General features: G+C 38.0%; 1 protein-coding gene and 1 long non-coding RNA gene across 2 annotated transcripts in view; one reads left to right on the top strand and one right to left on the bottom strand.

The window, feature by feature from the left end:
- Window positions 1-12,995, top strand: part of LOC309977891 — a 1,160,683-nt gene that overhangs the window by 1,068,407 nt on the left and 79,281 nt on the right. The gene's annotated exons all lie outside the window — the stretch shown is intronic.
- POF1B (POF1B actin binding protein) overlaps window positions 1-12,995 on the bottom strand; it is a gene marked incomplete at both ends in the record, with an annotated part of 99,815 nt that overhangs the window by 79,555 nt on the left and 7,265 nt on the right. Inside the window, 1 exon segment of the mRNA XM_082864384.1 lies at window positions 1,072-1,146. Coding sequence (XP_082720510.1) covers window positions 1,072-1,146 — 75 coding nt within the window.

Genomic DNA, 12,995 nt, shown 5'->3' on the forward strand with positions numbered 1-12,995 from the left:
TTAACTCAGTTGTAACCTTTATTCCACTGTCCTATGTTTTGTTAGTGTGTGACCCATGTTAGTCTGAGGTCTTTGGGAGTAGTGATTGGTTCCTATTCACCTTTGTGCAATATTTGGTACACACTTGGGAGTCAGCAAATGTTTGCTGAATAAATGCATGACTCTAACTGACCTAGCTCTAGGCCAGGCCGAATTGGTACATGGTAGGCAAACTTTTCTTTGATAATCTTACTTGTTCTACATAATATCACCTTTTCCTCACTGTACCCCAGGTCTAGAGACCAGCTTTTGTCCATTTGTCCCTTCACTATTCAAGTTCACATCGTGACACTTCAGTCTGGGCAGGCATGTTTTCTCAGAACAGTATCTTTCTCCCTCCTATCTTCCAAATCCTGCAGCCTTTATACTCCCCTCCTGTGTACTAACAAACTTAAGATGTCATATGGTTTATTTACTCAGAATTTACTTTTTAATATGTGGGACTAGCTCATTAAACACATATTTGTTAATATGGTATTTAATTATTATTACAGGTACCTACCTTTTGGAGATATAATGTGTACACTCAAAAATAATCTTAAAAGTGGGATTATTAGGTCACAAAGGTTAAGGGAACTTGAACTTGTGTGTCTTTCAAATCATGCACCTTGGAGAAGGGCTAGTTCTGACCCTGCAAGTTATTCTCTCTGGATATATATGTACAGTATTATCATTCACAAAGCCACGTCCTCACTCAATCCAAGATCTAGGTACTTCATTTCTGCTCAGATCAAAGACCCTTAAAATATACATAATCAGTGGGAGATCCTTGGAGAAAAATAAACTGCACTCAAACAAAAGCAATCAGATTGAGTAGATAATGAAATTGAAAAACCTCAATCCACAGCACTTGCTTCACATTCCTATAATGGGCTAAGCTGACTTTCATATATAAGGCTCTCCTTTCCAGTTTTATGTTCCTGAATTTTTGTGAATGTGTAAAGTTTTATGAGGGCCTAAAGATCACTTAAACAGACAAGCAAGGTTTACACAAAAAGAAACTAATCTGATCTAACCCATATCTTATTTTACCTGTTCAATATTTGGGGTTATATGTACAGTGCTTGGGGCACAAGTAGATATTTTCAGAGTTGTAGAATGAAGTTCCTGTTGATAGAAACAAAAGGGGGTTCAGAAACTGTTACTGAGCAGTGTCGTTTAAATGTCTTAGGTTCTTGGGCTTCCCTGGTGGTGCAGTGGTTGAGAGTCTGCCTGCTGATGCAGGGGACACGGGTTCGTGCCCCGGTCCGGGAAGATCCCACATGCCGTGGAGCGGCTGGGCCCGTGAGCAATGGCTGCTGAGCCTGCACGTCCAGAGCCTGTGCTCTGCAACAGGAGAGGCCACAACAGTGAGAGGCCCACGTACGGCAAAAAAAAAAAAAAAAAGTCTTACGTCCTTAAGGTATTATTATTTCCTTTATTTTTATAATAATCCAAATTTGTCAGAAATAAGAACGTTATTTAGTGCTTTCTTAGATGATGTCCATCTCTCCAAAGAGCACATTACCAATTCCTTTGTCAGCATTGCAAGTAATCTAATGAAAAATAATTTCTAGAATGCTTTCATAACAGTACATACTTCTTTCACTTTTAGTTTGCATCCTTTTTTTTGCTTTTTTGAGAACTCACCTGATGTATCCCCCGATGTTATTGTATGTCTGCAATTAACAAATTTAAAGTTTAACAGACAAAAACATTAAATGTAAAAAAATCTGAAACCAATATAGGAAACTACCTTTGAAAACTCAACTAAGACTACTGCTCTTATATTACTTCAAGCTGATTTTTAATTATGCTTCATGTGATCTGCTTCTAGTTTAATTTCAAAGAGTAGATTCTAATGTTAAAGAATGATCCATAAAGATGAGAGTATGATTTTTGATAATGTTTAGATAAAATGTTCACTCTATCAATTATGCTGGCATTCTTAACATTTTTCCCAGATCAGCAAATTGCATAACTTTATCAGTGTGCAAAGAGTCGACAGCATTACTCAATTTCTTCATACATTACTATAATTTACAACCAATTGACACAACTCCAGGATATATTCCTAAAACGATAAAAATAGTGTTTTCTTCAGATCAAGGAGGTATTAAAAATCAGAATCACAGACTTACAAGGGAAACACTGACAGACTCATATCAAAATATAGCTATAATGTAGGTGTAACGTGCTGTTCTTAAAACAGGACTGTGCATTTACTCAGACTGCCAAATGTTCTGCATGCTGTGGTTTTCCTTTTGGTTCAACTTGTAACATTTTCATCCTTCCTCCCTCTGTTACATCAACAGCAATACTGCAAGCTTAATGTTTCTAGGCAGACTTTGAATAGGTTCCCAGATTTCCTGCTGGTAGTTGAGGATAATTGCTCAGACAAATACACAGAATTAAAGACTTTAGACCAAAAATGTACATGTTCTTCAGTTTAGGAAAATGGTTACAAATACAACCAAGTGCAGGTGGATTTGGCCCAGAGATACAACAGGAATAAGTTCAGAAAGACAAAAAATGTGATTTTTAGTTATACAACAGTGCATGAATACACTCTAACATAAAAATTTATAAAGTCAAAAATCTTCCCTTAACCATCCTCCCTTCATTCAAATCTCTTACCCATATTTATACATATATGTATAAATAATATTTACTGCTTTTATTATTCTGCAATATAAGCCTAACAATATCTCATATTATAGATTAATGTCTTAATTCATTATTTTAAATTATAGTGTTCCATAATGTTTGTTTGATAGTTTATTTATCTTTTTAAAATTGTTTCCAGGTTTCCACTATGCTGCAAAGAGCATCCTTGTGCAATGTGAGTACTTCTCTAGAATCCCACAAAGTGGAATTACTAGAGCACAGAGTATGTGCATTATTCATTTTAATACATACTGCCCAATTGATTTCTCAAATGGCTATGCCAATTCCAAATCCATCAGCAAGTGTAAAATTACTCATGTGTGAAAGATGCTTTTATGAAAACTTTTAGCCTTTTTAGGCTGTAGCTAGTAATACTAGGGTTATTTTGAGAATACAGTTAGTGCACACTGCCTGGTACCTGGTTCTATAGATGGTAGTTCTTTCCCCTTCCCTTTATCCTATTCAAATATGATGACATCAGAAAATTAAACAGAATGAAACTTCACTAGCTATGTGGAGTAGCTTTTAAGATGAAAGAGTGTACTGAGAAGTTTTATAAACTTGCTGAAATTAACCCAAGTAAGAATACACACACATACACAAATATGTGTGTGTGTGTGTGTGTGTGTGTATGTATCTTACATATTTAAGGCATATATTGATAGGCAGTTACTTTACTCAGATGCCAAGATAGCAGATATTCAAAAGGCAAATTGGTGTATTTACACAAAGACTAGTCTAGTGCTAAAATGAAGAAATTATTCAATCTTCTTATATTTGGAAAGCTGGTACATTAATTCCACAAATTATGCTTTATTTAATTGTTCTGAGCCTTCATTATTAGAATTGATCTAGGCAAATGTGGCTTTTCCCATACAATCCTTAAGGAAACGAAGGACAAACGGAATGACTTCAAAAAGTAAAATATTAAGGTGGTAGCTTAATATGGGTCAAAGAGATTAAGACGTATGGCAGTGACCAGAATGAGTTTAAATTACAGCAGTATTAGACTTATCATAAGGTGGGAAAAAACCTATCTGAATATAAGGTATATTAATTTCAGAAAAACTTGCTAAAGAAAACCCTTTTCCCCTGAAAGTCTACGGAATTAGGTAAGTAGGGTGAGTAAAGGTCCAAAATGAACATTGTCTTGATGATGGAAGTTACTTTCAGTGGCATCTAGCGCTAGGCAGGATTGCAGCAAGTCATCCCACAAGTAGTCATTGCCTATTCTACAGGAAGTGATCAAAAATGTTTGTGAATGAATGAATGGATGAATGAAGAGGATGTCTTAGTTTTAAAGGCATCTCAGGAATAGAAATCTAAATCTCTCTCTTGATAACCTACATCAATGTTTAATTTTCAGCGTCACTCATCTGTACAGAGCTTCCCTAAATCCTTCATGTTGAAATCATTAAATCTAATGAATAGTTACATCTTTTGTACTTATGCCCTCTATGCCATAGCCCCATGTTCCTTATAACAAAATAACTGAAGGCTGGGGAAGGGGTGGTGGTGACTATCATAATATAGTGGAAAGAGTCCTGTGCTTGAAGTCCAGAGCCCTAGGTTCTACTTCTAGTTATACCACTATACCACCAGCCAGTTATGATAATGAACACTCATGCCATCTTCCTGAGCTTGTTTCCTCATGTGAGAAACGGGATGTGGGTATGTTTAAGTGTGGACTGGAGGATCTTTAAGCCTCATTCTATTTCCGACATTCTGTGAATATAAGAGATCACTCCCAGCTTATTTTTCCATACAGACAAGACAATTTCAAATCCTTTCAACTTGTCAGTCTTGTTTTCCTTTGATGAAGATGATAATGACAACTAACACCTATTAAGAGCTTTCTATGCCAAATATATTACATAGATCATCTTATTTAACACTCAGAAAAACTGTCATCAGAAAGGTACTATTATAATAACCCCATTTTACATATGAGTAAAGTTAGACAAACATAGGTTAAGTAGCTAGCTGAAGATCACACAGCTAATACTAAGGTGTTGGGATTCCAACTCAAGTACCATGATGCTACTTAATCACTAAATCCAGAACTCATAACCTTAATCACTATACGTTCCCACACCTATAGCCTGCCTCATTATATTTTCTGTTCAAGTTGTGGAACAAAATTCTACTGTTAGATTTGAGTAATTCCCATAATAGGAGACTAGATATTTGACTCTTTTTATTATTTACTATCAAAAGTAACTTTTTGGTGCCTGAAAACAAGAAATCCACCTATAACTGACCGTGTGAGAGAATAGCACTGATTAAATATTTTAAACTTCTACAAATACAATAGGGTTTTTTTTTAAAGTAGACAGCATTATATATTTAGAGTGTACATACAGAACTCTAAACTTAATAAAACATTGAATTTTTATTTAATTTTCATATCATTTAAGCCCTTTGATTTTGCAGGAAGGCCCTACATTTTCTGATCAAATATTCAGCCTAGTATTGAGTCGTTTATTCCTGTGGCTCATATTTGCTAAATACATAAATATTGCCTGTTGGCAACATTCTTTAGGTAGAGTTTTGTTGAAAAATAATTTTGTTTATAATTAGTAGATTTAGGCTTAGTATGAAATCCAAGGGTGTTTTTCCCACGATGACTAAAGTCATTTTCTACTTTGGGAAAGTTGTAGCAGCCCTCTTCCCTCTTCCTCCTCCTCCCCACCTTTTTCCTTCTCCTTCTCCTCCTCACCCTTCTCTTTCCGTTTTTCTCCTCCTTCTCCTCTTATAAAGTACATGTGGCATTACCAATTTTAAGATCAGAGTGGATTAAAATCAGTCTGCTTTTCTGGGATAATTTTACAACATCACTTGAGATAATTGTTCATACCTTTGTTTAACCTAAATCAGAGTTGGGATACAGGAATCAGATATCAGAGACTGTATGACATAAATAAGAGTCAAATATATAGATCAGGAATATCCAGTATAGCATGGTGGTTACAAGCATAGACCTAGAACTAGACTGCTTAGATTTAAATCCCAGTTCTACCACATACTAGCTCCATGAACTTGAGCAAGTTACATAGCACTCCTGTGCCTTTGTTACCTCATCAGGAAAAATGGGAATGATATTTGAACATTACTTACTAAAGTTTAAAATTAATTCAGTAGCTTAAGGGACATAGGCAGTTCCAGAGAGGCTATGAAACCCAGATCATGTGCTAAAAGAAAGGGAGGTGCATTTTTATTGAGGAGGGTTATTTCATCATTTTCCTCTATTTAAATATTTACTCTTTCAAAAAGTAAGGTTCTGGGGAAATTATATAAAGGATAGATACAGTCACCCCTCCGTATCCACAGGTTCTGCATCTGCAAATTCAACCAACGAAGGATTGAAAATATAAAAAAAATCTGGAAGTTTCAAAAAGCAAAACTTAAATTTGGTGTGCTCTCTCAACTATTTATATAGTATTTACACTGTATTTACAAATCTAAAGATGATTTTAAATACGGGCAAGGATATGCATAGGTTATATAAGATACTTGACAATCAGTTAGAAGAGGGCTTCCGGGAAGATGGCGGAAGAGTAAGACGTGGAGATCACCTTCCTCCCCACAGATACACCAGAAATACATCTACACGTGGAACAACTCCTACAGAACACCTACTGAATGCTGGCAGAAGACCTGAGACCTCCCAAAAGGCAAGAAACCCCCCCACGTACCTGGGTAGGGCAAAAGAAAAAAGAATAAACAGAGACAAAAGGATAGGGACAAGACCTGCACCAGTGCGAGGGAGCTGTGAAGGAGGAAAGGTTTCCACACACTAGGAAGCCCCTTCATGCGCGGAGACTGCAGGTGGCGGAGGGGGGAAAGCTTCGGAGCAGAGGAGGAGAGCACAGCAACAGCGGTGCTGAGGGCAAAGCGGAGAGATTCCCGCAAAGAGGATCGGTGCCAACCGGCACTCACCAGCCTGAGAGGCTTGTCGGCTCACCCGCCGGGGCGGGCAGGGCTGGGAGTTGAGGGTCGGGCTTCGGTTGGAACGCTGGGAGAGGACTGGGGTTGGCAGCAAGAACACAGCCTGCAGGGGTTAGTGCACCACAGCTAGCCGGGAGGGAGTCTGGGGAAAAGTCTGGACTTGTCCAACAGGCAAGAGGCTTTTGCTTCCATCTTTGTTTCCTGGTGTGTGAGGAGAGGGGATTAAGAGCGCTGCTTAAAGGAACTCCAGAGAAGGGGCGCGAGCTGCTGCTAAAAGCGTGGACCCCAGAAATGGGCATGAGACGCTAAGGCTGCTGCTGCCACCACCAAGAAGCCTGTGTGCGAGCACAGGTTACTATCCACAACCCCCTTCTGGGGAGCCTGTGCAGCCCGCCACTGCCAGGGTCCCTGGATCCAGGGACAACTCCCCCGGGAGAACACACGGTGCACCTCAGGCTGCTGTGACGTCATGCCGGCCTCTGCCGCCGCAGGCTCGCCCCGCACTCCGTGCCCCTCCCTCCCCCTGGCCGGAGTGAGCCAGAGCCCCCGAATCAGCGGCTCCTTTAACCCCGTCCAGTCTAAGCGAAGAACAGACGCCTACGTGGCGTCTTTGGCGGGGCCAAATACAAAACTGAGCCCCTGGGAGCTGTGCAAACAAACAAGAGAAAGGGAAATCTCTCCCAGCAGCCTCAGAAGCAGCGGACTAAAACTCCACACTAAACTTGATGTACCCTGCATTGGTGGAGTACATGCATAGATAACGAATCATTCCAAATTGAGAAGGTGGACTTTGAGAGAAAGATTTATGATTTTTTCCCCTTTTCCTCTTTTTGTGAGTGTGTATGTGTATGCTTCTGTGTGAGATTTTGTCTGTATAGCTTTGCTTCCACCTTTTGTCCTAGGGTTCTATCCGTCCGTGTTTTGTTTGTTTGTTTTTTAATATTTTTTTCCTTAATAATTATTTTTTCTATTTTAATAACTTTATTACATTTTATCTTACGTTATTTTATTTTATCTTCTTTCTTTTTTTCCTTCCTTCCCTCCTTCTTCCCTTCCTTTCCCCCTCCCTCCCTCCCTCCTTTCTTTCTTACTACTTCTACTCATTCTTTCATTTTACTTTTTCTCCCTTTTATTCTGAGCCGAGTGGATGAAAGGCTCTTGGTGCTGCAGCCAGGAGTCAATGCTGTGCCTCTGAGGTGGGAGAGCCAACTTCAGGACACTGGTCCACAAGAGACATCCCAGCTCCACACAATAACAAACGGCGAAAGCTCCCAGAGATCTCCACCTCAACACCAGCACCCAGCTTCACTTAACAACCAGCAAGCTACAGTGCTGGACATACTATGCCAAAAAACTAGCAAGACAGGAACACAACCCCACCCATTAGCAAAGAGGCTGCCTAAAATCATAATAAGTCCACAGACCCCAAAACCCACCAACAGATGTGGACCTGCCCACCAGAAAGAGAAGATCCAGCCTCATCCACAAGAACACAGGCACTAGTCCCCTCCACCATGAAGCCTACACAACCCACTGAACGAACTTTAGCCACTGGGGACAGACACCAAAAACAATGGGAACTACGAACCTGCAGCCTGCGAAAAGGAGACCCCAAACACAGTAAGATAAGCAAAATGAGAAGACAGAAAAACACACAGCTGATGAAGGAGCAAGATAAAAACCCACCAGACCTAACAAATGAAGATGAAATAGGCAGTCTACCTGAAAAAGAATTCAGAATAATAATAGTAAAGATGATTCAAAATCTTGGAAATAGAATAGACAAAATGCAAGAAACATTTAACAAGGACCTAGAAGAACTAAAGATGAAACAAGCAATGATGAACAGCACAATAAATGAAATTAAAAATACTCTAGATGGGATCAAGAGCAGAATAACTGAGGCAGAAGAACAGATAAGTTCTTATTCCACAGATAAAATAGTGGAAATAACTACTGCAGAGCAGAATAAACAAAAATGAATGAAAAGAACTGAGGACAGTCTCAGAGACCTCTGGGACAACATTAAATGCACCAACATTTGAATTATAGGGATTCCAGAAGAACAAGAGAAAAAGAAAGGGACTGAGAAAATATTTGAAGAGATTATAGTTGAAGAGATTATAGTTGAAAACTTACCTAATATGGGAAAGGAAAGAGTTAATCAAGTCCAGGAAGCACAGAGAGTCCCATACAGGTTAAATCCAAGGAGAAATACACCAAGACACATATTAATCAAACTGTCAAAAATTAAATACAAAGAAAACATATTAAAAGCAGCAAGGGAAAAACAGCAAATAACACACGAAGGAATCCCCATAAGGTTAACAGCTGATCTTTCAGCAGAAACTCTACAAGCCAGAAGGGACTGGCAGGACATATTTAAAGTGATGAAGGAGAAGAACCTGCAACCAAGATTACTCTACATAGCAAGGATCTCATTCAGATTTGATGGTGAAATTAAAACCTTTACAGACAAGCAAATGTTGAGAGAGTTCAGCACCACCAAACCAGCTTTACAACAACTGCTAAAGAAACTTTTCTAGGCAAGAAACACAAGAGAAGGAAAAGAGCTACAATAATGAACCCAAAACAATTAGGAAAATGGGAATAGGAACATACATGTTGATAATTACCTTAAATGTAAGTGGACTAAATGCTCCCAGCAAAAGACAGGATCGGCTGAATGGATACAAAAACAAGACCATATATATGCTGTCTACAAGGGACCAACTTCAGACCTAGAGACACATACAGACTGAAAGTAAGGGGATGGAAAAAGATATTTCATGCAATTGGAAACCAAAGAAAGCTGGAGTAGCTATTCTCATATCAGACAAAATAGACTTTAAAATAAAGACTATTAGAAGAGACAACATAGGACACTACATAATGATCAAGGGATCAATCCAAGAAGATCTAACAATTGTAAATATTTATGCACCCAACACAGGAGCACCTCAATACATAAGGCACATACTAACAGCCATAAAAGGGCAAATCGGCAGTAACACATCCATAGTAGGGGACTTTAACACCCCACTTTCACCAATGGACAGATCATCCAAAATGAAAATAAATAATGAAACACAAGCTTTAAATGATACATTAAACAAGATGGACTTGATTGATATTTAAAGGACACTCCATCCAAAAATAAGAGAATACACATTTTTTTCAAGTGCTCATGGAACATTCTCCAGGATAGATCATATCTTGGGTCACAAGTCAACTCTTGGTAAATTTATGAAAATTGAAATTGTTTCAAGTATCATTTCCGACAACAAAGCTATGAGACTAGATATCAATTAAAGGAAAAGATCTGTAAAGAAATACAAACTCATGGAGGCTAAACAATACACTACTTAATAACCAAGTGGTCACTGAAGAAATCAAAGAGGAAATAAAAAAATACCTAGAAAGAAATGAAAATGGAGACACAATGACCCCAAATCTATGTGATGCAGCAAAAGAAGTTCTAAGAAGGAAGTTTATAGCAATGCAATCCTACCTTAAGAAACAGGAAACAACTCAAATAAACAACCTAACCTTGCACCTAAAACAGAGAAAGAAGAACAAAAAAACCCCAAAGTTAGCTGAAGGAAAGAAATCATAAAAATAAGATCAGAAATGAAATGAAGGAAACGACAGCAAAGATCAACAAAACTAAATGCTGGTACTTGGAAAAGATAAACAAAACTGATAAACCATTAGCCAGACTCATCAAGAAAAAAAGGGAGAAGACTCAAATCAATAGCATTAGAAATGAAAAAGGAGAAGTAACAACTGACACTGCAAAAATACAAAACATCATGAGAGATTACTACAAGCAAGTCTATGCCAATAAAATGGACAACCTGGAAGAAATGGACAAATTCTTAGAAATGCACAACCTGCCAAGACTGAATCAGGAAGAAATAGAAAATATGAACAGACAAATCACAAGCACTGAAATGAAACTGTGATTAAAAATCTTCCAACAAACAAAAGCCCAGGATCAGATGGTTTCACAGGCTAATTCTATCAAATATTTAGAAAAGAGCTAACAACTACCCTTCTCAAACTCTTCCAAAATATAGCAGAGGGCGGAACACTCCCAAACTCATTCTACGAGGCCACCATCACCTTGATACCAAAACCAGACAAGGATGTCACAGAGAAAGAAAACTACAAGTTAATATCACTGATAAACATAGATGCAAAAATCCTCAACAAAATACTAGCAAACAGAATCCAACAGCACATTAAAAGGATCATACAACCTGACCAAGTGGGGTTTATTCCAGGAATGCAAGGATTCTTCAATATATGCAAAACAATCAATGTTATAAACTATATTAAAAAAGTGGAGGAGAAAAACCTTATGATCATCTCAATAGATGCAGAGAAAGCTTTCGACAAAATTCAACACCCATTTATGATAAAATCCCTGTGGAAAGTAGGCATACAGGGAACTTTCCTCAGAATAATAAAGGCCATATATGACAAATCCCCAGCCAACATTGTCCTCAATGGTGAAAAACTGAAAGCATTTCCACTAAGATCAGGAACAAGAAAAGGTTGCCCACTCTCACCACTGTTATTCAACATAGTTTTGGAAGTTTTATCCACAGCAATCAGGGAATAAAAGGAAATAAAAGGAATCCAAATCGGAAAAGAAGTAAAGCTGTCACTGTTTGCAGATGACATGATACTATACATAGAGAATCCTAAACATGCTACCAGAAAACTACTAGAGCTAATCAATGAATTTGGTAAATTGGCAGGACACAAAATTAATGCACAGAAATCTCTGGCATTCCTATACACTAATGATGAAACATCTGAAAGTGAAATCAAGAAAACGCTCCCATTTACCATTGCAACAAAAAGAATAAAATATCTAGGAATAAACCTACCTAAGGAGACAAAAGACCTGTATGTAGAAAATTATAAGACACTGATGAAAGAAATTAAAAATGATACAAATAGTTGGAGAGATATACCATGTTCTTAGATTGGAAGAATCAACATTGTGAAAATGACTCTACTACTGAAAGCAATCTACAGATTTAATGCAATCCCTATCCAGCTACCACTGACATTTTTCAAAGAACTAGAACAAAAAATTTCACAATTTGTATGGAAACACAAAAGACTCCGAATAGCCAAAGCAATGTTGAGAACGAAAAACGGAACTGGAGGAATCAGGCTCCCTGACTTCAGACAATACTACAAAGCTACAGTAATCATGACAGTATGGTACTGGCACAAAAACAGAAATATAGATCAATGGAAGAGGATAGAAAGCCCAGAGATAAACCCATGCCCATATGGTCACCTTATCTTTGATAAAGGAGGCAGGAATGTATAGTGGATAAAGGACAGCCTCTTCAATAAGTGGTGCTGGGAAAACTGGACAGGTACATGTAAAAGTATGAGATTAGATCACTCCCTAACACCTTACACAAAAATAAGCTCAAAATGGATTAAAGACCTAAATGTAAGGCCAGAAACTATCAAACTCTTAGAGGAAAACATAGGTAAAACACTCTAAGACATAAATCACAGCAAGGTCCTTTTTGACCCACCCCCTAGAGAAATGGAAATAAAAACAAAAATAAACAAATGAGGCCTAATTAAACTTCAAAGCTTTTGCACAGCAAAGGAAACCACAAACAAGACCAAAAGACAGCCCTCAGAATGGGAGAAAATATTTGCAAATGAAGCAACTGACAAAGAATTAATCTCCAAAATTTATAAACAGCTCATGCAGCTCAATAACAAAAAAAACAAACAACCCAATCCAATGGGCAGAAGACCTAAATAGACATTTCGCCAAAGAAGATATACAGACTGCCAACAAACACATTAAAGAATGCTCAACTTCATTAATCATTAGAGAAATGCAAATCAAAACTACAATGAGATATCATCTCACACCAGTCAGAATGGCCATCATCAAAAAATCTAGAAACAATAAATGCTGAAGAGGGTGTGGAGGAAAGGGAACCATCTTGCACTGTTGGTTAGAATGTAATTGATACAACCACTGTGGAGAACAGTATGGAGGTTCCTTAAAAAACTACAAATAGAACTACCATATGACCCAGCAATCCCACTACTGAGCATATACCCTGAGAATACCATAATTTAAAGAGTCATGTACCAAAATGTTCATTGCAGCTCTATTTACAATAGCCCGGAGATGGAAACAACCTACGTGTCCATCATCGGATGAATGGATAAAGAAGATGTGGCACATATATACCGTGGAATATTACTCAGCCATAAAAAGAAACGAAATTGAGCGGTTTGTAATTAGATGGATAGACCTGGAGTCTGTCATACAGAGTGAAGTAAGCCAGAAAGAGAAAGACAAA

This window comes from Leucopleurus acutus, assembly GCF_964270905.1.
Source record: "Leucopleurus acutus genome assembly, chromosome: X".
In the NCBI taxonomy this organism is placed as follows: Eukaryota; Metazoa; Chordata; class Mammalia; order Artiodactyla; family Delphinidae; genus Leucopleurus; species Leucopleurus acutus.